The sequence below is a fragment of the Lampetra planeri genome, chromosome 11 (genome assembly GCF_965212315.1).
Source record: "Lampetra planeri chromosome 11, kcLamPlan1.2.h2, whole genome shotgun sequence".
In the NCBI taxonomy this organism is placed as follows: domain Eukaryota; kingdom Metazoa; phylum Chordata; class Hyperoartia; order Petromyzontiformes; family Petromyzontidae; genus Lampetra; species Lampetra planeri.
The window spans coordinates 12,159,458-12,186,905 of record NC_136117.1 but is presented as its reverse complement, the minus strand read 5'-3'; the positions used below and the strand labels follow the sequence as shown (position 1 = coordinate 12,186,905).

General features: G+C 50.2%; 1 protein-coding gene across 2 annotated transcripts; it reads left to right on the top strand.

Annotated features, from left to right (window-relative positions):
- Nucleotides 1-139: 139 nt before the first annotated feature.
- On the top strand, nucleotides 140-26,016 carry TMEM229A (transmembrane protein 229A). 2 transcript variants are annotated; one of them, XM_078598863.1, is made up of 2 exons: nucleotides 140-563; nucleotides 23,960-26,016. In XM_078598863.1, exon 2 carries the CDS (start codon nucleotides 24,081-24,083, stop codon nucleotides 25,212-25,214), a length of 1,134 nt encoding a protein of 377 aa, XP_078454989.1. In that variant the 5' UTR covers nucleotides 140-563; nucleotides 23,960-24,080; the 3' UTR covers nucleotides 25,215-26,016. The 2 variants fall into 2 exon arrangements, with proteins under 2 accessions (XP_078454989.1, XP_078454988.1); XM_078598862.1 differs by lacking the exon at nucleotides 140-563 and adding an exon at nucleotides 12,845-13,293.
- The last annotated feature ends 1,432 nt before the right edge of the window (nucleotides 26,017-27,448 follow it).

Here is a 27,448-nt window from a genome sequence, read left to right as displayed (position 1 = left end):
GGACACATAAACACGCGCATTATAAACACAGAATTTCGCACAGCACGCGACTGTACAAACAGGATGGATTGCGTGTTACGGTCTGTGCGCGCGTGTGTTTGTGTATTTTTTTTTATATTTCGTGGGATTTTGCGGCGTTTCGGGTCGTGGGTTACGAATCGAGCCATCATCATTCCCCGCGTCAACACGCCATGCGTTCCCCTTAACACTATCGGCCACTCCTGGGATCCAGGAACTCTCGCAAGCTCGGCGGCTTGTCAAAGGATGGCTTCACGCGCGATGTTGAAATGTTTATACTATTTATATAAAAAAAATCACGTGATACATAAGGCATAGGTTGCATCACAACCGTCTCGGGCTGCTGCCAATTTTCGCCGGTATCCGGCGACACTCGTGACAAGCGCACGTGTGCCAAGCGACGGTGTCTGTCAGCCACCGCCGCCGCGTCTTCAACTGTTCACGGCGTTCGTGAAGTCTCCATAGGCTACCTCTGGTGCTGGAACCCCCCTCCGTGCTGCTGCCTTCCACCTGCGATGAAGATATAAAGTCGCTCAACTGCAAAGGTAGTTCAATCTTGACGTAAAGCTTTCGTGACTGCAGGCATTCGTATTGGTTGGGTCTTGCGGTAAGGTCGCGTAGGTAGGTTCAAAGAAAATAACACGTTATGTAACATGTGTTTTTACATCTTGACTTAAAGCTTTCGTCACGACAGGAATTCATATTCTTTGGTTCCTTCGGTAAAGTCGCGTAGATAGGTTCAAAGAAAATAACGTATGTTATATAAATGTTACGTAACATGTTATTTTCTTTGAATATGCATAGGTAGTTGGTCGTGTGCGTGCGTGCGTGGGGAGTGGTGGTGTAGCGGTTAGCGCGCTGCGCCACGAAACCGGCTACCCAAGGTCGATTCCTGCTCACGGCCAATACCAGTGGCGAGTACCTGAATCGGTTCTGGGCCTCCCCTAGGTCGACTCAGCCTTAAATGAATACCTGGCGCGGGGTGCAAACATGGCCACTAGGGTGACAAATGTGGTGTTGGCTACCCACCCCCTCGTGTGCCGTGCCAGCCTTCATAGGTGCTCGCTAACAGCACTTTCCCCAACAGTCTGGAAAGGCTATTTTATTTCTAGTCACATGTTCCTCTTTTCTGTCTCGCAGTGTAAAACTGTGCAATCATCAACGGCAAATTGCGTGGCGAGGCTTTCTTTTTTCCCAGGGAACTCTGGTTTCCTGCCACATGAAACCAACCATTAACGCAAGCGGCTATACATCCAATGCGGTAGAACCCTTTAAAAAAGGGGAGGGGGGGTCTTGAGACTCACTGAGTTATTTCCTACGGTAAATCATCATCGTCATCATCACCACCATCAAGCCATGGTCAATCCACTGCTGGATGAAGGCCTACCTACCCAAAGCAAATATGCCCGACTGTGAGGGCGGGCACAAGCCGGCGTGAGTAGGTTAAACGTTGAGTTTTATAAGGGCACCACGGGGTGAACAGCTCCAACCCCTCCCACCCCCCACCCAGCCCCTCCCTGCACGACGGACACAATACTCCCCTGTGGGCTGGTGTAACCAGGAGGTTCCTACCAGTATAATAGTTGAAAATCGCAGTTCTTGGCTGCCACTTCGTAATAATCATTGACCGTGGGGCATTATCTCATCACGCGTCTGCTCTCTTTGCCTTTGCATTGGCTACCAGTCAGGTGTCGAGTGGACTAGACGATGCTGCTGTAGACCTACAGGGCTCTGAATGGGTTAGCCCCACGATATTTGAAGAAACGGATCAATTTTTTTTTATTTTACACGCTTTTATTTAACTCTGTCTGTTGTTTTTGTGTCGTATCCTCAAATCTTGTAACTCAATTTTAACCCACTGTGGTATCGACTGCAAACTTGGTATACTTATGTCATACTGATGACAATACTATATTCTACCATAAAAAATAAACAACATTATTTTTAAACATTCTTTTTTATATGTTATGGTTCGGCTTGGGTCTAACTGTCCACGCTCAACTGACGTTGGCTGTAAATCACCACGTCCCCTTACGTTATGGCAAGCTTCGGGGCCACTTCCTGGAGTCGTGGAGGTCTGCCATTACTAGCACGGTACATTTCATTAAAGCGTGTTTTAAAAAAAGCTTTTTTTTATATTACTAATTTATTAGACTCCAAAGAGGGGCACCGATATCTTCATATCGCCTTCTTCTCAGTACTCGAGGTCAAGGCTCCGTTCCTGGGGTGATCACCGCTTTGCCAGTGCAGCTCCCAGATTATGGAACGGCGCTTTGCCTTTGCGAATAAGACAGCGTCGTCCGAGTTGCGTGTGTCGTGAAAACTCGCCTCTTTAAATTGGCCCCGAGTGCTGGCCGTATACCCTGCAGATTCTATTTATTTCCTGCTTTCAAATCACACGACCCGTGGGATCTACTGATGAAATGCGCCCGACAGCTGTCAATGATTCTTTTCATGCTTTTTTTAATAGTCAAACTTATACTATTAACCCGTACGTTCTCTTATCCATGTGTCCCTGTTCGCGTAAATCTAAGCATACATCTACCCACGCTTATGATCGCACGTTTTGTTCCATTTTGTTTGTAAATGCCAATGTTTATGAACCACGTGTCATCATAGCCGGCAGAACTAAAAAAAAAACTGGCAATTGGCACGTTCAACATCGCTGTAGACTCGATCAAACGCCCCAATGCAGGACTCTCATGAAAAATAAACAGTCTTGGGACTCGGTGATGCTTTCCAGGGTAAATAATTGACATTATAACTACGAATGCTATTGTTATCGCTCGTATTTGAAATCAGGCGGGAACAGTCCAGAACGCCGTGGGAATCGAGGTTGCAATACCTTGGCTTGCCAGTAGAATGCAGTACAGAAAAGAGTGGTCTTCTTGGTTCTTTCGGTAAAGTTACGTAGAATAAAAATAATAAAATAATAAAAATAAAACAATTAAATAATTCTGACGACGTTTCGGCCACAACGCAAGCAGCCGTCCTCAGGTGATGAACAGGTCTGTCGAGACGACAGAGTTCTTCACCTGAGGACGGCTGCTTGCGTTGTGGCCGAAACGTCGTGAGAATTATTTTATTATGTTTTATTTTTATTATTTTATTATTTCTATTCTACGTGACTTTACCGAAAGAACCAAGAAGACGAATCCCTGCAGTCACGAAAGCTTTAAATCGAAAAAGAAAAGAGTGGCTTGATAAAGTTTGTACCTTTTGCACGGGATAGAGCGTTTCTCCCTCGCACACGTGAGTTTTCTCTTTGGGTGCTCCCGTTTCCTACCACATGTATAATAAACACTCACTCATGGGCTGAAAACATCTTACACCCTATAGAGAGCTGCAGAGCATTTGTTATTGCCGGCTCAGTGGCTGGCAGCCATCCGGTTCCTGTCTGTGGTTGCCTACTAAGCGAGCATGAGATGCAATTTGCATGAACGTGCACGATATCAAATTAATCATTCGATTTTTGTTGTATGTTGGCCACGCTACATCGATCTCGCTCAACTGTTTTACTCACCACTATTGTGTTGCCCTCGTAATTTTAGGGTACAGTTTTTGTTTAATAGGATTACAATATTATGGATAAGGGTACCCTTGTTACACCGCTGGTACTGGTAGCGCTAATCCCTCTATACGCCAAGTCAGCAAAGCTTTTCGCACAATGGCGAGTAAGATATGAAAGCCTGTTTGTGACCATTCACTGAACGGACGCGGCTGAATGAATAATTGTTGGTGACTCTTCCTGGCGTCGTGGCTACGTTTTCAGCTCAGAGGGTGCGTAAATCGATCCGGTTGGGGCCCCCTAATATTTGATCGCATCATTAGGTATTTGCACATACAAAAAAAATTGAAGTCGCGTTTTAAATCGGTGTCCGTTCTCTTCCACCCGTTGAAAACATATCTCATGGCGGTTGTCAAGGGGGCCCCCAAGTGGTGGCTTTGCCCACCGTGGGATGGGTGGGTGAGTGGCGTGTCCCACGCTCGTTACGCTATTGCGTTGGCCGGTGGCGCACTGGCCAATCCAACATGAAACACGCTTCGTCAACTTCTTGGTTCTTTCGGTAAAGTCACGTAGAATGGAAATAATAAAATAATAAAAACAAAACATAATAAAATAATTCTCACGACGTTTCGGCCACAACGCAAGCAGCCGTCCTCAGGTGAAGAACAGGTCCGTCGAGAAGACAGAGACTGTCTTCTCGACGGCGAATTATTTTATTATGTTTTAATTTTATTATTTTATTATTTTCATTCTACGTGACTTTACCGAAAGAACCAAGAAGATGAATCCCTGCAGTCACGAAAGCTTTAAATCGAAATTTAACGCTTCGTCAATTTACACTGTGGCCTTGAAAGGTAAATGTTGTAATCGATGAGGTGGTTGGGCAATGGCCCTTCCCACTCTTTGCACAAATAGATAGAGAGAGAGAGGCCAGAAAGAGTGGATACGAGTTGGAGACTGGACTTGTTTATACCATGGGGCCTGATAAGAATGAAATGTTCACAAATATTTCCCCGTGAACAGTTTTTTTGAATTGGTTACGACACTATTGGTAAGCGTGTAAAAATAACAATAGTTTTTACACCTTCGTGGTAATAAAACTGGAGGTGTTAAGATGTTCAAACACCAAACAGGAACCTTTAGCAAAGAATCAAAGTCTGCATTAACCACACACAGCGTGTGTGGTGATCTTGCAAACAAACTTGGCAAGTGGCGATCGAGTTCCAGACGCAACCGCGGCTCAAGAGCGCTCCCTCGTGAACGAGCGAGGAAGTAACACACACACAAAGATCACCACCACAACCACCACCTACTCCACCACCACCCCCCACACCACCACCACCCCCTCTCACACTACCACCACCCCCCACACCACCACCAGCCCCCACACCACCACCACCCCCCCACACCACCACCACCCCCCACACCACCACCACCCCTCACACCACCACCACCACCCCCCTCACACCACCACCACCACCCCCCTCACACCACCACCCCCAACCCCACCACCACCCCCCACACCACCACCACCCCCCACACCACCACCACCCCCCACACCACCACCACCCCCCACACCACCACCCCCCACACCACCACCACCCCCACACCACCACCACCACCCTCCACCACACCACCACCACCCACACCACTACCACCACCCCCACCACTACCACCACCCCCCACAACACCACCACCCCCCACCACCACATCTCTCTCTCTCTGAATCTCACTCACACTCTCACTCTGAATCTCACTCTCTCTGAATCTCACACTCTCTCTGACTCTCACTCACACTCTCTCTCTGAATCTCACTCTCTCTGAATCTCACACTCTCTCTCTGAATCTCACTCACACCCTCTCCCATGCATTCTCACTGGCTGCCTCGCAGCAACCCTCTGTTGCCCGCAACCTGACCCCACTGCCAGGCACAGCCACGTGCCCTGCCTGCCCTGGCAACCCCGGCACGACTGCCTCTCACTCCATGCACCAATGGGCAAATGTGGAGAAAACGCGGATGAAAGATTAGCATATCATTACTGGATGCCGGTCGATTATTTATTTAACTATCCTGTAAAACCTTTTTTTAGAACACACTGAAGTCATTTAGGCGTTGTGGTTTTTTTTGCATGCCAGCACTGTAAGCACGGCTTCGTTTCTCGCTTGATATTTTCTGAAACGCTGCTCGGCTGGCTTAGGAATAGGAAACATCAGCGTAAGGCACTACCACGAGACTACAGCCAAGGGTCGCTTTATTCACAATCACAGTCCTAAAGCGTTGTACCCTTGACTGTATTCCTCGTGCACGCCCTCGCTGCGGTATAATGGGGGCAACTGTAAGGCGAGGTGAAACGAATAAAAATGTATTCGTTTGGCACACACCACGGCGTTCCGGACTGATCCGGCTGAAATGAAAGCACAGACTCTGTTGATCAATTTCCACTGCTACTACAGTTTTCGGCAAAATAATATTTTTGCTAATTAAAAAAAAACTGGTAATCAGAACATATGTTTTTAAATGTAATTCTCATCAGGCCCCATGGTGTAAACGAGTGAGTCTCCAACTCTTAGAAACCCATCTCTCTGGCCTGTGTGCTATGAAGGAGGTCATTGCCCGAAACGTCAATTATTATATATGTTTTACCTTACCTGTAAAGTCGCAGTGTTATTGACGAACGCGTTCCGTTTCCTTGTTAATTCCATTTGTGCACCACTGCCAACGCAGCACCACTGAATATTTAATGTGCCACTCTTTGTATTGTGCTCGTAATCACTCACGGGGAGGGGTGGAGGGGTTGCTTCTTCCACTTTCTGCCGACTTAAGCGTCAAACGCTACGAGGGAGGAGTGTTGAGGGGAGGCATATTATGAGTAAAATAATAAATGAAATATTTATAAATACTTTGTTTAGAAACACGCTTTAATGAAATGTACTATCCGAGCTGCCCCTCCCCCTGACCTCTTCCCCCAACGCCCCTCCCCTCCTTCCACATGCCCCGCCCCTGGGCGTGGCTCCCCGAGGCTTGCCGTGACGTAAGGGACCGCGGTGATTTACAGGCAACGTGAGTTGAGCGTGGGCAATTAGAGCCGTAAAAAATGTTTTTTTAAATATATACTTTTAAATTTTAATGATAAAATATAGTATTGTCATCAGTATGACACACCTATACCAAGTTTGCAGTCGATACGACATTGGGAAGACGGTTTAAATTGAGTTACAAGATTTGAGGATACGACAACAGACAGAGTGAGTTAAATAAAAGCGTGTAAAATGTTTAAAATATATTTGTAAATTTTAATGATAGAATATAGTATTGTCATCAGTATGACATAAGTATACCAAGTTTGCAGTCGATACCACATTGGGAAGTGGGTTAAAATTTGAGTTACAAGATTTGAGGATACAACAACGACAACAACAGACAGAGTGAGTTAAATAAAAGCGTGTAAAATAATAATAACAAAAGAATAGGTTTTACACGAACACCAAATAGAAACATCTTGCAAGGAGGAATCGAGTTACTGCATTACCACACACACACACACAGTACTTGATGGTGAACATGCAAACACAACATCCTCTGATTGTAATAGATGACATTGTTGTTTAAACTGGTTAGCCTACACCAGAGACAGACTTATTTAAAGCTTAGTCTCACCACCAGTGTCACACCAGAGAACCCCAAAAGGCGAACAGCATAAAGACAATGCCACAATCAGAGCATTTATAGCTCTGTGTGAGCAGCTACATCTATTTTTTTATTTAAAGCTTTCGTGACTGCAGGGATTCATATTCTTGGTTCTTTCGGTAAAGGCACGTAGAAGGGAAATTATAAAATAATAAAAATATAAAACAATACAAATTCTCACGACGTTTCGACTGCAACACAATCAATCATCATCAGGTGTGAAATCCACAGCAATAAAAAATGTTATTTAAACATTTTTATTTAAACATTTTCTTGCTGTGGATTTCACACCTGATGATGATTGTGTTGCAGTCGAAACGTCGTGATAATTTATATTGTTTTATATGTATTTTATTTTATTTCCCTTCTACGTCACTTTACCGAAAGAACCAAGAACATAGCTACATCTATGTTATATGATCAGAGCATGTTGTGTTTGTATGTCCACCGCAAGTACTCCATATGGTCAATGAAGTGACTTGATTCCTTGCAAGATCTTTCTATTTGGTGTTCGAATATCGTAACACCTCCTGTTTTATTGCCAGAAAGGGTAACGTCTATTCTTGTTTTTTTATACTTTGATACTGACAAAAAATGTCCAATTTTGTAGGCAAATTTCCTGGTTCGCTGATGACGCGTTTAAGACCAATCATTAAAACACTGCACCTCACAGTCGTAATTTTAGGTGGTTGGGGCCCAAAGTAAAATGTAAATATCAATCTGTTTGTGTTAAATGCAGTATTTACCTCCAATTCGTCTTTTTAGCCCTCCCTAGAGCATCACTCGATTTTACACGAGTGGCGATTGATTAGTGACGCTATGTGCATGGTTTAGAGCAAATGTATGCACGCACCAACCCACATCATCGTCAAATCATAGACATTGTCTCGGCTCATCATCTCGACGGGGTCGGTAACGTCAGCACAGCGACATTCTCAGTGGAAACCAGCGAGTGCTTGTCCTGCACAGTATCATAATGCTCGCTCACGTCATAGCAATGTGGAATTTCCACCACCTGCCAATGGCTTTAAACAATAAATGAGCACTGCCTCTGCTCATTTGAGCAAGGGATACATTACTTGACAAATCCACATTCGCTAGCCCACGCGAATTACAATGCTGCGTGGTATTACAGCTTGCAACAAAGACAAAGATCCCCCCTGTAGCCTTAACCGACTGTGGGGGCAAGTGCTGTTGGCGAGCACCTATTAAGGCCGGCACGACACACGAGGGGGGTGGGTGGCAAGCACCACACCCGGCCGCTTTTGTCTCCAGAGGTACGATGTTTACACGTCGCATCAGATTTTTATTTGAGGCTGTGTCGACCTAGGGGAGGCCCAGGACCGGTTCAGATAATCGCCACCGGGGTGTTGGACCGTGAGCGGGAATCGAACTCGAGTGGCCAAGTTCGTAGCGCAGCGCGCCAACCGTTGCACCACCGCTCCATACACGCACACATAGACACTCACACACACACATAGACACTTCACACACACACATAGACACTTCACACACACAGACACTCACAAACACACACACACATAGACACTTACACACACACACAGACAATCACACAGACACACATAGACACTTCACACACACATACACTCACACACACACATAGACACACAGACACACACACAGACACTCGCACACTCACAGACACACAGACACTCACACTCACACATATACACTCACACATATACACTCACACATATACACTCACACACAGACTCATAGACACACACAGACGCTCACACACACATAGACACACACACACAGACACTCACACACACAGGCACTCACACACACATATACACTCTCACACACAGACACTCACATAGACACTTACACACATATACACTCACACACACAGACACTCACAGACACACACAGACTCACAGACACACACAGACACTCACACACACACAGACACTCACATAGACACTTACACACATATACACTCACACACACAGACACTCACACACACACAGACACGCACCAGGCAGCCCACGACATTTCCCTTCTCAGCTACAAACTGAGCTGGCTCGCTGTCTGGGGTCACAAATCCCCTTTGTCGCACACGCACGCGTCCCTGCAGTGCCGGATTATCCTAATAGCAAAAGTAGAATATGCTACGGGCCCCGCGCTAAATGCTTTCAGTGATTCTGTACTCTCGATTACTATAGTACTATATTGCCTTCAACTTTTATGAACGGCTGGGTGTTTAAGGTTCGCGATTTGTCGTATTATCTGGCTGTATAGCGAAATGAAAAATACAATTACTTTACTATGCAAGTTAAAAATGCGTGTGTTTTAATATTTACGTGGATTTTAATTTATTTAGGGCCCCTTCATAACATGCGCTACAGGCCCCGCAACTAGCTTAGTCCCTGCTGTTCAGCAATGACGCAACGCCCGAATCCGCACGTCCAGACGACCACTGCGCTGTTGCTCCGACACACCATGCTGAGCACCTCCGGGAAGACGGCAATAATTTCCGTGCTTCTACCAGCAGAGGGCGACGCTGAGAGAGGCAGCGAAGGTCCTGGGGACAGTGTTTTAGTCATTGCATTGGGTGACCTTTCGTGCGGTTCCCCGACAAGACACAAAATAGTGAGAACACCCCATTGTGTGAAGGACACGGTGCTGGCGCGAGGTTGACCCGACCGGTGGCTTGGAGTGGGGTTCATCATAATGGCAGTGGCAGTCGGATCGCAGAGCTGAGATTACTCGGGTTCAATTCTGGGTTTCAACTGGCTGGGGATTCAAATGGATTCTCGAGTGTTCTGAGTTGATTGTCAGTTAGTCGTTATAATAATATAATACGTTTTTTACCCTTTTATCTGGCAACAAAACTGACACCTTTTTTTTTACAAGGAGTCATGTTTGCATAGACCACAATACCTGCGGTCGGAATGCAAACAAAACACACAACTCTGATGATGTATGCACTGTCCTTGAAATTGATTGGTCCACACCCGAGACAGCTTTACTTAGAGCCTAGTCTCACATGGTGTTGGACCAGATGACGCAAAAAGGCGCACAACTCCAATTATCATATTTTGCTACTGGCAAATGAGGTTCCAATGGAGTTAGTCGTTACTTTGGCAATGCCAGCCTCGACCGCGAACCATTATCCTTCTTGCGGCATTTCCTGCCCGAGTCCACTTGTTATCCTTTAAAATCCTTATGATGTCCTCCCGTGTACGCGTTCCTCTTGTATGTTGAACTTCTTTCGCACCGTACGTAGCCAACCGTGGTATTCGGGGGTGCGGGGGAAGGACAACAAACTAAGTACAAAAATAAGTTTAAAAAAATAGTTTTTGAACTAGATGATTTAAAAGTGTACATCTCCAGTGTCTTCCTAATATCCGAAGGAAGAGCGTTCCAGACGGCCGCAGAAGCGCATCTGAAAGCGCGCGACGCAGTGCCTCTCAGTGAAATTCCAAGCTTGCGACCTCCGCATGCTTCTTTGCGCACTTGTCGCCAAATACCAATAACAATGAGGGCAGCATTAAACATCTCTTCTGCTTCTGCATTGATTGGAGGTGAGAGAGGTCACAAGAGGTCACATTTGAAAGCAAGGCCCAACCAGGTCGCTCACAAAGGAGACCACATTTAGCCCACCACGCTGACCCCTAGGACACCTACCGGAAACGAGATATTCCATCTCGACGGATCATCCAGGTGAAATATTTCTTGCAAATAAATAAAAGTGCTGCCACAAATGTTGATCGAGTAGCCAAGCGGCGGTGGCGCTCGCCTGTAATGCAGCGCTGTGGAGGCGAGGGTTGGTGGATCACCGCACAAATGTTGCTAAACTCCCGACTCTGGCTCACCAGGAGAAGGCAGTATCGCAACATGCCGACTAATATCTTTCGCTTCTGTGTGAGTGTTGTCCCCTCGCATGCATGACTTTTCTCCGGATGCTCCAGCTTCCTTTCCACGTGTATAAAAACTCACCGGTTGGCTGAAAACATCTTCATACGTAGAGGACCGCAGAACTTTGGAAATTGTTAAATAACCGGTGTGATGGAGGGGGGTGTCAGGACCATTGTGGGTGGGGTCGGGGACGTGGAATGATTATTTCCACTCTTTATCTAAGCGTTGGTTTTCAGGACTGGCCGCTCAGGTTGGCTAAGGTTGGACGTGGAGATCGCGACCCCTATCAATACTACACAGGCACAAGCACTGGGTGGGTAGGGTTGCGTCTGACTCTCTGTGGGTTGTCTGCGATGTCTGTCAGCCCCACTCCCCGTTAACGCTGCCTTACAACTACGCGGTGGGGCGCTGCGGGGAAAAATTGCATTGTTCCACTGTACTTCTATGCTCCCGTTGTTTTGTGATTTCCAGCATCGATAGGTTAAGCAGCAAACGCTGGGCCGGTTTCGACTTTCTTGAGTCTCGGCTGGGTGAGTGTGGTCTGAAACTCTTGCCTTTTGTTATCTTGAACACCCATAATCGATCGCGACACGACAATTATTGGAGTGTTTTTCCTATCCCACGTGTTCTCTCCCATTTCACACGAGCACAACAATTACTCAAAACAACAACTGGCCACAATAAAATACAGTAGGACTCCCTTGATAAGGAGCCTTGAGACCCCAGTGAAGCAAGACAATGACTCCTGCCTGCTGTTCATGTGCTATGCGAAACCTTAAATCCCCCCTTCCACCTCTACCCATTGAGCAGATGTTGGTGCAAGTGCACTTAGCAATATCGTCATGTGGCTGGAACGGACGTGGCAAGTGGCTAACGCCGTGCTCGGCTGCCTTGTGTCTCCCTGCTGATATGTTTTAGATATTTTTTAGGGGGTGCCCAGGTCCCATGACCGGTTCACAAAGATAACAAAGGCAAATATCCCCGGTATAGCCAAAACATGTCGGGGCAAGTGCTGTTAGCGAGCATCTGTGAAGGCCGGCACGGCACACGAAGGGATGGGTGGCCAGCACCACGCCGGGCCGTCTTTGTCTTCCGAGTGGCGATGTTTACACACCGTACCAGGTACTCATTTGAGGCTAAGTCGACCTAGGGGAGGCCTAGGACCAGTTCAGATAATCGTCACTGGTGTTGGCTGTGAGCGGGAATCGAACTCGGCTGTCCGGGTTCGTAGCGCAGCGCGCTAACCGCACCCCCACCGCTTCCCCACCGCTCCCCCACCCCCCACGCAATGAATATACAGTACAGCACTCGCATACACCACACGCTGCACAGAGACGTGCGAATGAATGGTCTTCGAATGCAGAAGCGTGCACTGTCTTTGCACACCAGCGTTATCGCCTAGGTCTGGCCGGGAGCCGAGATTCGAAGGGGTGAGCGAGCGGGTTCTGTGTTGGGGGGGGGTTATTGTGTGTGTAGGGGGGGGATTGGGGAAGCCTCTGACGGATGAATGGTGTGGGGGGGTGGAGGGGAGAGGGTCCGTAGAGCAGGTGGGATGTTGCAAATGGAAAACAAATTCCGCGTGCGCAATTATTACTATATCACCCTCTCTTTCATTCTCTTTGGCACCGGGAGAACACCACCCTCTCTCTCTCACCCCACAGCCCCCACCGTCACCACACAGAGTCCGCCTCTCATCCCCTCCCACTCCTCCTCCTCCCTCCCCACTCATCATCGTAGCGCCCGGCGTCACCGGCTGAACCGTCACAGAGCTGAGAGACGGCTGGGGTCGCCGTAGAGAAAGAGAGAGAATAGCGCTCGCATTGCTCCACGATCACACGCGCGCGCGCACGCACACACGCGCGCTGTTGGATACCAAGCGCTGTGAGCGAACACCCATCGTTCCTTAACACACACACACACACAGCAACGCTCAGCACACCGATCGGATCGTCGACTTTAGTCGGGACACAGAAATACGCAGAGATGGAGTAAAACATCTGCCGGCCGCATTGCGTATCCCCCGCGCGCGCTGTTGTCGATTTAGCGGAGTGGGGTGGTGCTGGTGGTGGTGGTGGTGTGGTGCTGGTGGTGGTGGTGGGGAGTTTTGCGTTAAACTGGTGCCTGAAGCTCCTCTCCGGGATCTCATCTCGGCGCCCTGCACTGCCCTGCGGCGGCCCCGCATGCACCGAGCGAAGTGAGTGCTGCATCGGCGGGCAAGAAGAGAGAGGGGGGGGGGGCGAAACGGGACGTGGCGTAGACGCCGGCTATCGAAGTGAGCGCGTACGTACCGCACAATGACACACGTGCTATGCACACGCGCACACACACACACACGTGTAGATACACGTGTGTGCGTGTGTGCGCGCGTGTGTGAATTGCTCTCTCGCTTGCACGTACAGACCCGTGCGCGTGTGTGTGTGTACACGTGCGTTGGCACAAGAGACGGTGGCATACGTCCCTTGTGACACGCATATACGTACGTGCAAACAGAACATCTGCTGGACTACATCTGTCGTGCACGCGTGTGTATACGCGCGTGCACGTACGTGCAAGTGTATATGTGATATGCAGACGCCGACGTGACGACACACAAACACAGATGCGTATTTGTATACACACAAAGATCCCCCGTGTAGCCTGAACAGACTGTTGGGGCCAACGCTGTTAGCGAGCACCTATCAAGGCCGGCACGGCGCACGAGGGGGTGGGTGGCCAGCACCACGCCCGGCCGCCTTTGTCTCCCCAGTGGCGATGTTTACACACCGCTGTCAGGTGCTCGTTTGAGGCCGAGTCGACCTAGAGGATCGCCGCGCGATAACCGCTGCACCACCGCTCCCCAATCGTACACGCAGAACAAACACACACTGACCACATACACATGCGTGTGACATGCGTGCACACACACGCGTGTATACGCATGGATACGGTCACATTCGGTTTAATACGTAGGATTTCGCGACCAATACCAGTACATCAACACCGGTATGTTGGAGAGCAAATCCAGCCAGATGGCTTGTCCGCCTGATGGTGCTAGTTGTAATTACTGTCGAAACGTCGTACTCAGATTGTAAATGTGTATTTGCTCTCCAACACACCGGTGTGCTGTACTAGTGACGAATTGACACGTTCTGTTTACGTGACAAACCCTTTTACTAGTTGGCTGTGTCGGGTGGTGGCGGGTTGAACGACACATTTATATATTTACGCGATCTAACCCCTCAAAAACACCCGATATTACGGTCACATTCATACACAGACGTTTTAACATCTCACCAGACACACAACCACACACACAACTACACACACACAACCACATACACAACTACACACACACACAACCACACACAGACACGGCACGGAAATCATCCGCGGTAACGGAATTACAACGGCGTGGAATTGCGTGCAAACGATTGCAATCGCTACCATTCATCTTGTCCACGTCGAATGCGTGCGGTGCCGTGTAATTCCGCTACCGTCGAATCTTCCCCCCCCCCCTACTGCACGCATCCACAAAGATAAACCACCCCCCCCCCCCCGTGTAGCCTCGGGCAGACTGCTGGAGCAAGGAGTGTTAATGAACGCCTATTAAAATCCGGCACGTGGCGCACGAGGCTGATGGTGGTGGTGGTGGTTATTCCCTCGCCCGGATTTCGTATCGCCGATGTTTAACACAGCACACGCTGGGTTATTGATTTAAGGCTGAGGCGACCCTAGTGGAGGACCAGAACCGGTTCTGGTTCACAGCGCGGTCCGTTTATCGTCGTGCCACTGCTCCCGATGACACAACAAAGACAAAGATCCCCCGTGTAGCCTTAACAGACTGGAGGGGCAAGTGCTGTTAGCAAGCACCTATAAAGGCCGGCACGGCACACGAGGGGCTGGGTGGCCGGCACCCTACCCGACCGCCTTTTTCTCCCCAGTGGCGTTGTTTACAACGCCGCACAAGGTTCTCACTTGCGGCTGAGTCGACCTAGGGGAGGCCCTGGACCGGTTCAGGTAATCGTCACCGGTGCTGGACGCCGCCGAGTGGAAATCAAACCCGGAGTCATCGGGTTCGTTGCGCAGCGTGCCAGCCACTGCACTGCCGCTCCCCATCCGTGCGTAGACAAATACAGACACACACACAACACGCGCGGTCATGCGAGGCGAGGTGCACTTTGAGGCCACGTGAAGTTACCGAAGGCTCGCTGACAGGTCACAGGACAAACTCGGGTGGCATGGGTTTACCGCCCGCGATCATTACCGACGCGTGCGGGACCTGTGCTCCTTACTGAGCCGACTTGCTGAGTTTTAGCCGCCCGGCGCTCCGCTTGTTGTTGCGAGCGTCATTGTTGGAGGACGACTGCCTCCAACTCGCGAAGGACGGACGCGACTGGATATTTGTAGGGGCATTTAGGAGGCAGCTGCCCGCTACAACTGACCGGTAGCGTCCTTCACCACGAGCCTAATCCAGAGACGGGTCTTTACACCACTGGCATCGCTCATCGGCAGGTCGAATCAACTTTACATCCCCCTGTACCCCATCAGCCCAACTCTTCTCTCGCCCATGCCGGGCCCGTTTAGCTCTCTCTGACTAAATAGAGGCTGCTTAGACACGCAGTGGCGGGGCATGCGGGCTAAATTAACCAACGTTGCCTCGCCCGGCTCTCTGAACCTCCTCGCGAAGGCTGTCATACACGTCCTCATTCTCAGTCGTGGGATGTTGTGGACAGTGGGAGTGGGCCTGTTACCTTTTTTTTCTCAGCTAGCCGGAACACCTCCATTAGCCAGGATTTCATAGCGAGGTCTGGACTGCGTACTGAACGTGACCACAGCAACTGCATCAGCCACAGTTCTGAACCTCACCCATTCCCCTTTGGCATCAGAAGGAGGGAAGTATGAGATGCCAACCCCAGCCTAAAGGGATGATATATAAATTCTTAACACGTAGGCTTTCGCGACCAATATTATTCATAATCAACGTTTTTGGGTTTAGATCGCGTTATTTATAAATGTGTCGTAACTCTCCACCACCCGACACGGCCAATCAGTAAAAAAGTGTCACGTTGACAAAAGACAAATAGTTCACTGCTTTAGCCCACCGGTGTGTTGAAGCGTGAAACCACAACATTTACAATTTGAGTACGACGTTTCGCTGGTAATTGCATCCAGCGTCATCAACACACCGGTGGGCTAAAGCAGTGAACTATTTGTCTTTTGTCAACGTGACACTTTTTTACTGATTGGCCGTGTCGGGTGGTGGAGGGTTACAACACATTTATAAATAACGCGATCTAACTCCAAAAACGTTGATTATGAATATAAATTCTTGCTTGCAGGTTTCATCAGCTAGCCGAGACCAGGCTATTGTGGGTTTTTTAAATGGTCGTAGGTGGATGCCCACCACCACAGAGGAAGTATGACAGGCGATTATTACAGATGACAAAGCAAGGGTCAAATTGACAGATTGGCTCCACGATAGGTTCTGATGTGAAGGACATGGGCTCGCTTTCAACGTTCCGTCACTATATACTCCAACAAGCGTTCTTGCTTGGACCCGGCGTGCATCCATGATATTGTGTGATGCGCTGATGTCAGAACAGCGTGTTGGTGGTTACAAGTATAACAGTGTCCTACCGTTGTTATTCAGCTGATCGAACCCATCCCCTCATATCACTAAAGTCAAGGTGGCTGCGTCATGACCCACTCGAGCATTAAAGTCACACAACAGGATGACTATCTCTCGAGGAGCCCCTCTAACCAGCACTTAGGACTGCATGTCATAGAAGGCATCGGACTTAGCAGCCTTGCCTGCATCCCTCCACGATACACAAACATCTTAAAATAAAAACACAACACAGGAGCCTTCTGAAAAACAGTCCTAGGACTCAGTGTGGCTTTCCTGAATCAATAAATAAAATCAACTTCCTTTTCGGTGGAGGCTCAAACCACCGCCACCACCATTCCTCAAGTTGATGGAGAGGTGAGCCCACAGCAGCCTGAGACTCACAACTTCACACACCTCACCCCCATGTTCCCATGCCGTCTTCATTCTTTTGTTAAAGTGGAAGAGCCACTCTCTGTTGTCTGCCAGTTTCCTGCCCCGAGTGGAGGACTATCCACCCCTCGACGTGACTGGAGCCAGACATCAGCCCATCGGATCTCCGATTGCACCACAGTGGAGCAGGCGGTACCGGTCCAGCTCTCGACAGAGGAATGGCAGCCTCTCCTCTGCAGTTAGCACTTGAACATTCCACGTGGCCAACTGCAGTGGTTTTCTGCAGTTTCTGGAGGAACCCTGAACGGGGGTGCAGGAGGGGGGGGGGGTTCATTCTCCTAGTTCCATCAAATGGGGTTTATCGAGGAGATGGGGCTTATCCATCGGCCTCTGTTCCCCCGGGGCCTCTGGCACAAGCCTAGTTTGGTCTATAACAGGTCGTGTCCTGGTAGATTCATGGCAGGACAGCAGCGTAACGAGCGTAGGGGGGCAGGCAGGGGGTGCCTTGCCCCCCCCCCACCCACCCTAGTGGCCAAAGCTACGAGTTGGGGCCTCCTTGACAACCAGCATGAGATGCGTTTTCAGCAACGGTGTAAAACAACACGAACTTATCTAAAACGCGGTTTAATTGTTTTATCTTTTCATTTGCACGTTTTATTTTTTTGTAATCAAATGTAGAGCGGTAAGGTGATATTGCAAAGGGGTAACTACGGAGCTGTAGTGGCTGCATGAAATGCTCGAGGCCACGAGCGTAATGATGCGATTGTGTGCGTTCACCGCGATGTTTGTATGTTGAACTTCTTCCGTACCGTACGTAGCCAACCGTGCGAATCAGAAGTGTGCGGGGGAATTACACCAAACTAGGGCAAGAGGAGCCGAGATATAAAATCGAATATTGGTGGGCCCCCACTTGACCGATTTCCACATCCCCCTGAGCTCCCAGCTCCCTCGATCCTGCCCAGAGCCCCCCGTGGCCACTGGTGGTGGTTTGCTAAAAACGCCCTGAGGGTGACAGCTGATTCGGCCTTCCCTCCAGCGTTATTGCTCGCAGCACACCACCACAGCACCACCACCACAGTGCCACACCACCACAGCACCACCACCACAGCACCACCACCACAGCACCACCACCACAGTGCCACACCACCACAGCACCACCACCACAGCACCACCACCACAGCACCACCACCACCACAGCACCACCACCACCACAGTGCCACCACCACACTGCCGCCACCACAGTGCCACCACCACAGTGCCACCACCACTACAGCACCACCACCACCACAGCACCACCACAGCACCACCACCACCACAGCACCACCACAGCGCCACCACCACCACAGTGCCACCACCACACTGCTGCCACCACAGCACCACCACCACAGTGCCACCACCACCACAGCACCACCACCACCACCACAGTGCCACCACCACCACAGTGCCACCACCACCACCACAGTGCCACCACCACACTGCCGCCACCACAGCACCACCACCACAGTGCCACCACCACTACAGCACCACCACCACAGCACCACCACAGCACCACCACCACCACAGTGCCACCACCACACTGCCGCCACCACAGCACCACCACCACAGTGCCACCACCACCACAGCACCACCACCACAGTGCCACCACCACCACCACAGTGCCACCACCACAGTGCCACCACCACAGTGCCACCACCACAGCACCACCACCACAGCACCACCACCACAGTGCCACCACCACCACAGCATCACCACCACCGTGCCACCACCACAGCGCCACCACCACAGCGCCACCACCACAGCGCCACCACACTGCCGCCACCACAGCACCACAGCACCGCCACCACCACAGCGCCACCACCACCACCACCACAGCGCCACCACCACCACAGCGCCACCACCACCACAGCGCCACCACCACCACAGCGCCACCACCACCACAGCGCCACCACCACCACAGCGCCACCACCACCACAGCGCCACCACCACAGTGTCACCGACTAGCAAACACCGAGGTGTGAAAGGGGAGGGTTGGGGTGTTGTTTTGTCAGTCTCTGTACACATACAGTAGGCGAGCAAACACGAAGACAACACGCAATGTATAAACAAGCAGGCGCGTACACAAATGCACGGAGATAAATAGAAACAGATCACCAGCACCACAAAGACAAAGATCCTCCTTATTGCCTTCACAGACTGTTGGGGCAAGTGCTGTTAGCGAGCACCTATGAAGGCCGGCACGGCACACGAGGGGGTGGGTGGCCAGAACCACGCCCGGCCGCCTTTGTCTCCCCAGTGGCGACGTTTACACAACGCACCAGGTACTCATTTGAGGCTGAGTCGACCTAGGGGAGGCCCAGGAACCGGTTCAGATAATCATCACCGATTTTTACCGTGAGCGTGAATCGAATTCGGGTCGCCAGCTTCGCAGCGCAGCGTAGCGCTAACCGCTCCACCACCGCTCCCCGCTAGCGCTAGCGAGCACCACAACACACGCGCGCACACTCGGACACCGTCTTGCACATTTTCAAATTGGCTCCTTAAAATAGAATCGCGCAAAATCGCCGACCAACAAGCAGGCCCGTAGCGCGGTCACGCACCGCACATGTTAAGATTACGCGGCGGCGGTGGGGGGGGGGCCTGGCACACACGGCTCTTCCAGCACAAGCACAACGCAACGCACACAGTAGGGGGGGCGGACGAGCCAGCCGAATACAAATCTCGCACGGGGAGAGAGACAGAGAGACAAAATGGGTCGTCTGCCTTTGGGGCCGTCCATAAATGACGTCACGCGATTTTGGACGATTTTTGACCCCCCCCCCCCCTTCGTCACACGGCGTCACAAAAAGTCAGACCCCCCCTCTCAAATATGACGTCACAAAGCTCTGCCCCCCCCCCCACACAAAAAAATAAAACATGCTTAAAATCGCTTTAAACTATTGTCATTGTAGTGCGTATTTAATGTGGCGCTGCACTCTGATGTTGTAGGAGAAAACATTTATTAAAAAGTCTATTTAATTAAGTAGAACATGTCTATATTTATCTAAAGTTGCGCATTTTGATGCGACGTCACATTTCTCAAACCCCCCCCCCTCGTCACACATCGTCACAAACGTCTGACCCCCCCCCCAGGTGCGTGACGTCATTTATGGACGGCCCCTTTCCCTCACGGCGTGCGTGCAGTCGCGGCCCCCCGTGTGGGTTTCATCGCGTGATATTCGGTGTGCGTTCCGGGCTGGGCTCGTGTTACCGCGAGAGCTGTGATATCGTGAGCTTGTTTCGTCGTCGTCATCATCATCATGTTCAGAGAGATGATGATGATGATGATTAAAGTTGATGCGTTACATTCGCCATACTCTGATGGTGCGCTGTCTTTGAGTTGTGCGCCTTTTGGCGTCATCTGGTCCAACACCAATGGAGACTAGGCTCTAAGAAAAGCTGTCTCGGGTGTGGACCAATCAACTTCATGAACAGTGCATATCATTATCAGAGTTGTTTCTTTTTGTTTGCATTTTGACTGCTTGTGTTGTGGTTATTGCAAACATGATCCCTTGTAAAAAGGTGTCAGTTTTGTACCAGTTGAAAGGGTAAAACCCTATTACAAGATTATCATCATCACGAGCCTTTTTTTGCCCGTCCAAGGACGGGTGTGTTGCAGTAAATCTGAAACTTGCAAGCGAAGAGCAGACCGCGACGTGATATATTAATTGCATCCATTCGTGTGCAGTTTGTAAGGCCGCGGTGACACCGACTTACTTTATTTAAAGGTTATATAATCCCTTGTTCATCGTGACGTCCTTTTTACTTTGATGTCTCAGACTGCGATTGTCGATGATACGCCACCGAACTACGTTTTCAGATCGATTCCCAATTAGTCGAACAATCGAGTTACAGTATTGTCCGCGTGTGTCAACACAGCCCCTCAATGAGAGCCGGGCGCGTTGTGTAAACATCAGCACGACAGGTTTTTTCAGTTTCATTCATTAGGTGTAGCCCTGTGAGCCATGATGCGGCTCTTGACTCGGGTGAAACCGCAACAAACAAAAACATGGACAAAGAACATCTTAGAGTGACTACACGCAACAGGATAAAACAGCAACATCTTACAGAATAAAACAGCGTATATCAACGTTGTGCGCAAAAATCCCAGTGGGATGCAAGTCAAACAATGACAACCATAAGACAATTTAGATTAAAGTTATCAGGCTAACTCTGTACTTCAACAAACAAATATGGCCAAACCATACGTTTTCGAAATCACCAAAATAAAGCTATAAAAGCAATGTAACAGTGATCATAGGAACTGTGATTGAAATGTAACAATAAACGATACACATAACATGTACGACCAAAATTTGCAGCCATAGCTGGCAGCAGGAGTCACTCCCTAACAGCAGGAGTGTCAGAGAGAGGTAGAGACACAAAGGCGGTGAATCGCTGCGTTCCCATCTGGTTTAAAGAAAACAAAGTTAGTGAATACTGTTTAGCAGAGGTGGGACAAAGTCATTGTTATGCAAGTCCAAGTCGAGTCGCAAGTCATCAAATTCATGACTCGAGTCTGACTCGAGTCCAAGTCACATGACTCGAGTCCACATCTCATAGGTGGGACAAAGTCATTGTTATGCAAGTCCAAGTCGAGTCGCAAGTCATCAAATTCATGACTCGAGTCTGACTCGAGTCCAAGTCACATGACTCGAGTCCACACCTCTGCTGTTTAGTTCTTTCGGTAAAGTCACGTAGGTATAAAATAAAATAAATAATAAATGAAATGAAATAACAAATATACAATTTTTTCTTAAAAAAATATAGAAGATTTATTTATTTATTTATTTTTCTACCTACGTGACTTTACTGAAAGAACTAAAGAGTATAGATCATTGCAGTCACGAAAACTTAATGTCTAAAGTTGGTGAAACTCGGGCGTCGATTCGATCCGGCGTTATTCACCTGCGCTTGCAAATAACACTTGCCCCAACAATCTGTTGATGCTGCAATGTGTCTGTCTGCTAGCGTGGCGTTTCGTGTTATTGAAACCTAAGATTTTGGCGGAAAATTTCGCGTGTTTTTATTTTTTTCGGAGGAACTTATACAACATCGTTTTACACCGCCTGTATATATTTTCGTGCACTGTAATGCCCTCGCGGGCTGGGCACGCCTCACCAGTTTTGCAAGGATAAAAAAAACGGCAGAAGTAGCGAAAAATAAGTTGCGTAATTAATTCACTTGATCGATCAAATTGTCCCACCTCTGCACTAAATCACTCATATTAGCACACACGAACTACGCAACGCCGACCCTTTGAGATCGATTGCCGGCTTATGTAAGACACCTCGAGGGAGCACGGGTTCCTACGCAACGACACGGGGGGGATGTGGCGCACACAGAGAGTGTAATTATCACTTCACGTGTCTTATGCAACCTGCCCAAATGTGATCTGCACGCTTTGCGAAATGTATGAACCGCCCTGGATCACAGCGAAGTCCTTCAGATGATTTTCGGTGCTGCTGAAGCCTCGGCGTTTACCCCGCAAATGGCATTAACATCTCTGTATTGCGATGTTGGTTTTTGCCGAGAAGGGTATTGCATGAGAGAGGATGACATTGGAAGGGAACACAAGTGTCTCTCGGATATTGTTAAAAACAAGGTCAGGTAAATCTAACGCAAAAAGAAAAAGCAACGCGATGCTGAGCAGCGTCGTCAACACCGCGAGATGTTAACTCCCTCGCCCGGTGTGCAGGAGGTCGTGGGTTCGATCCTGACCATGACGCCTGCTGTGCATTTGGAATTTGCATGTCTCTCTCCCCTTGGTCGCGTGTATTTTTCTCTGGATCCTCCGTTCCCACCCCCCCCCCCCTCCACATTTATAATCAACATGCGTTTACAGCATTTGGCTGCGATAAAATGTCCACGTGATTGGGCTATAATTTCTGATTGCCAGATCGCTTCATAAAAAGAGCTACATCGCTCAGTGGGACTTACCTGGAGGGAGCTGGTAGGAACGTTGGGTTGCTCGGTCAATGGCCAGGGTCAACGGCGGCGTGGTGTATTCCACAAATATTCCCGACTGTGAGGGCGGGCACAAGCCGGCGTGAGTAGGTTAAACGTTGAGTTTTATAAGGGTACCACGGGGTGACCAGCCTGTCCCCACCCAGCACCACCTCTCCCACCCCCACCCAACCCCACCCTCCCCACCCAGCCCCTCCCCACCTTCCCCTCCCCAGCCAGCCCCTCCCTGCACGACGGACGGACACAATAATCCCCTGTGGGCTGGTGTAACCAGGAGGTTCCTACCAGTAACAGAGGACAAAGCTACAATGTTCGTGCTGCCAGGTGCTAGCAGCTAGGCAGAGGGAAACTCTTGAGTCCACGATTTACAAGCAGCCGACTGAATGGCTCCGATGTCCAGGCTGGTCCAGATATCGTGTGACCCCCATTTCATTCTCTAAAATGTAATATTTTGAAAGCGAGATGTATTTACTTATACAGAAATGCATGTGCAAAGGAAACAAAATGTTCGTGGTCAATTAATTGGGGGTCACAAGACATCTCAACCACCCTGTAGCAGACACCTACCAACCTACCCGCTTCGTACAGTAAATCCATTATTCATATCATTATGGCCTTTGACCAAATCAACTGTAAGTTGAGCAGGATTGAGCATAGATCGTGTTTGGATGGAAACTGCCATGCCTCAAAGATGTTATAGAACACGGGGCTACGTGGACGGGTATTACAGAGAAATCTACTGTTGTACTGTACTTCTCTGCTCCCATGTCTATTCTCCCCACTATCACAAATCCCGTGGTGACCGACGTGGTGAAATATCGGTCAGGATTTGATTCACTAGGAAATTGCCGCAATTAACGTCGCTGTCGCTTCTCCCCAGGTGTCCGCAAGGTGGCCAGCGCAGTGAGACCACGTGATGTCATAATCCGCAGACGAATCCGGCCCAACTTTAGATCCCACGCCACAACCCCACCGCCACCACCACGACCACCACCGCCAACATGCCGATCACGCGGCGCCTGGGCCCCCGCAAGTCCCCGCATCAGGGCTCGGCTCACCCGGCCGGTGGGTCTCGCTGCCCCAGCAGCAGCAACATTATCAGCAGCGGCGGAAGCAGCCGCACCAGCCCGTCGACACCGACGGAAGCCGTCAGCCACAACGGCTCCGTGCCGCCGCCGCCGCCGACGGCCCTAGCGGAGCAGCGGTCCCCGGCGCCGCGCGACCCGCCGACGGCCGGCGGCGGCGAGCGCCTGTCGCTGTGGTTCCGCCTGTACCTGTACGCGATCCACGGCATCGCGCTCGACGTGCTGCTGTCGGCGGCGCTGTCCTTCCGCCGCACGGGCGACTGGCGCCTCTTCGGCTTCTCGTCGCCGTACTTTGCGCTGTCGCACGCGCTCGTCGCGCTGGCGCTCGAGAAGGCGTACGTGCTGCAGAAGCGCCTCTTCCCGGCGAGCCCCGTCTGGTGCAAGCTGGTGCTCCTCTCGCTCGTGTTCGTCGCGAGCCGCCTGTCGACGCGCACCGCGCTGCTGGGCCGCGTCGCGCAAGACGGCGAGCGAGCCGCCGCCTCGTCCGTGCCCTTCAACCTCCTCGTAGCCCTCTACTACACCTTCGTCTTCCTGGACGACTTCCTGCGGCTGCGCTACGCCCGCGACGTCGCCCTGCCCGCGTCGCTCCAGCGCAGCGCGCGCCTCTCCATCCCGCCCACCTTTCACCTCCTCTTCTTCGGCGTGCAAGGCCTGGTGGACGAGGTGTTCTTCACGGCGTTCTTCAACCTCTTCGAGAAGTCCGACTGGACGCTGCACGGGCACACGTCGCTCTGGTCATTCGCCATGTACGGCAGCTGCAGCTTCGTGGTGGAGCGCCTGTACCTGCACCTGGCGGGCCGGCGCGGCTGGGGCACGCTCAGGCGGCTGCCCGTCTACATCGCGTGCATCTACACGTGGGAGTTCACCTGGGGGCTGGCGCTGCGCCAAATCGGCGCCTGCTCCTGGGATTACTCGCACTACCCGCTCAACTTCATGGGCCTCATCACGCTCATGTACCTGCCCGGCTGGGTGCTGCTCAGCCTCTACCAGGACGTGCTGTCCAATGTGCTCCTGAGGTTGCGATACGCCGAGCAAAACTCGGTGTGCTAAGTGGGGGAGTGTAAATTTAATTGAATTAAAAATATATATTAAATGTTTAGGGACGATGTAAAGGATTTCTACATTTTCAGGCTGGTGGGGGGGGGGTACGCAGCACGCAATTGATTTTAGTTTTTATTGCGTAGGTTGCAGCAGCGTCGACGCATTGTGAAACTGAAAATGTCGCGCAGTGCTCGACAAGCGGTGTGCCACGAAACACGGGGAAGAAATCGGAATTGTAGGAAAGAACCTCAAGAAACCACCACCACGCCCCCCACCCCAACTCACACCGTAGCCCTCGGCAACGGTCGCAGACGCAGCGTAACTCGGTGTGACGCGCAATGAAAAAGCGGTTGAGAAGCACTGAAAATATCGCGCGCGCCTTGCCAACCCCACCGCTTGACCGTAATTGTTCATGGGTTCTGCGAGCCATACAAATGTGCCGAGACCAACTCGTGTCTGTGAGGTCCGGGGTGAGCCTCTGTGTGTGGCTGGCATCTGCAGCTGCCGTGCAAAGAATGGTGCCCATCGTTGATTTGGGTCTTTTTGTTTTTTTCAGAATATCTCACAACCCATCGCCACTAATTTCGTAAAGCCCTTTGTCAATCCGCTGCTGGACAAAGGCCTCCCACCCATGCCATGTAGTTAAGAAGTCCATACTTTAAAACTGGACTGGCAGCCTGCAGCAGTAGTCTGCCAGCTGAGTTTTTAAACCTTTCTATCCTGGAACACATTTTGAAAGCAAAGGTTGTTTTCAAAGGGTAGCTCGTTACCCCTTCCATATGGTAACCACTTCCCCCCCCCCCAACGCCCCCACCTTCCCTCCTTCACCCCCCCCCCCCCCCCAGTTTTTTCCCCACCTCTAGCGTTGTTCTCGAAGGAGAAAAGATTCGCCAACTCTGTAAAAATCCCTGCAGTGAGCTCTGTAAATAATGAGGCATACGACCCTCAAAGCCGAGCAGTGTGTGTTTGTTGTTGGAGTGGACCATGCGCTGGGAAATGTGAAAAAAACACAGCAAAAGAACATCAAACTGCATGGGAAACACGCGAGGTGGCGTTCGCTCCGAAGCTCGGGGTGCGGTTAAAGGATTCTATGAACAAATATTTTTTATTTTACCAGGTAAGGCCCCACTTGGGCCACATAGCTCTTTTTCAGAAGCGACGTGGCCACAAATGACAGCTCAACGAAGTGGCTTATCACGTGCACATTTACAGCAGCCAAACACACTGTGAACGCAGGTAAATTCTAGATGCGGAGGGAAAAACTAAAGGACCCAGAGAAAAATACACGCCGCCACAGGGAGAGAGACACCGCAAACTCAAAATATACAGCAGCAGGCGTCAGGGTCGGGATTGAACCCACGACCTCCGTGCATATCAGGCGAGGGAGTTAACATCTCGCCAACGAGGACTCAGAAGAAGTGTTGGAACCCGGATATGACAACACCAATGGACGGATGAGTTCAGGAGGACGCTCCTTCACGTTGTGGTGACTCGCACTGCGGCAATTGCGTGAATAGCTCCCTCAACTGTGACATTCAAATCCTGAAAGGGTACTGGTAATGCGAAATGAAATAAAAACGAGGGAATAATCCTCCGACACGTGTCACCGCATCAACTGTAATTGTTCATGCGATGAGTTCTGCGAGCCATACAAATGTCCGGACCTGGAGACCAACTCGTGTTTGTGAGGTCGGGTGAGCCTATGTGTGCGGCTGGCATTTGCAGCTGTTGTGCTAAGAATATGCTGACTCATCGTTAACAAAAAAAAAATGATTCTGAAAATGTCACAACCCATCACCACTATTTTTGAATAGCCCTTTGTCAATCCACTGCTGGGCAAAGGCCTCACACCCATGCCATGGAGTTGAGAAGTCATGAGGGTCGTTTGACCATACTTCACCAACCTAGTTTGTTGTTGTTAACTGGGGAGGGGGGGGGGGCACAAGTTCAAATATCACTCGCAACTGATGTTATTTGTGGCCCAGCATTGATCTTCAGTCAGCAGATTCGTAGCACACTCGCGCTAAAAACTGTGACATCGCTGCACTCCCATCGCCACTCCACAGTACAGGATGTCTGTGACCCCCCGCCCCCCATTTAATTCTGCGAAACTTAATATAATTTTTTAAAGTAATGTTTATTTTAATACAGAAATTAATACGCAAAGGCAACACATTTTTAAGGGGTCGATTAATTGGAGGGTTCACAAGACATCTGGGCCACCTGTACAACGAGCTTTATCC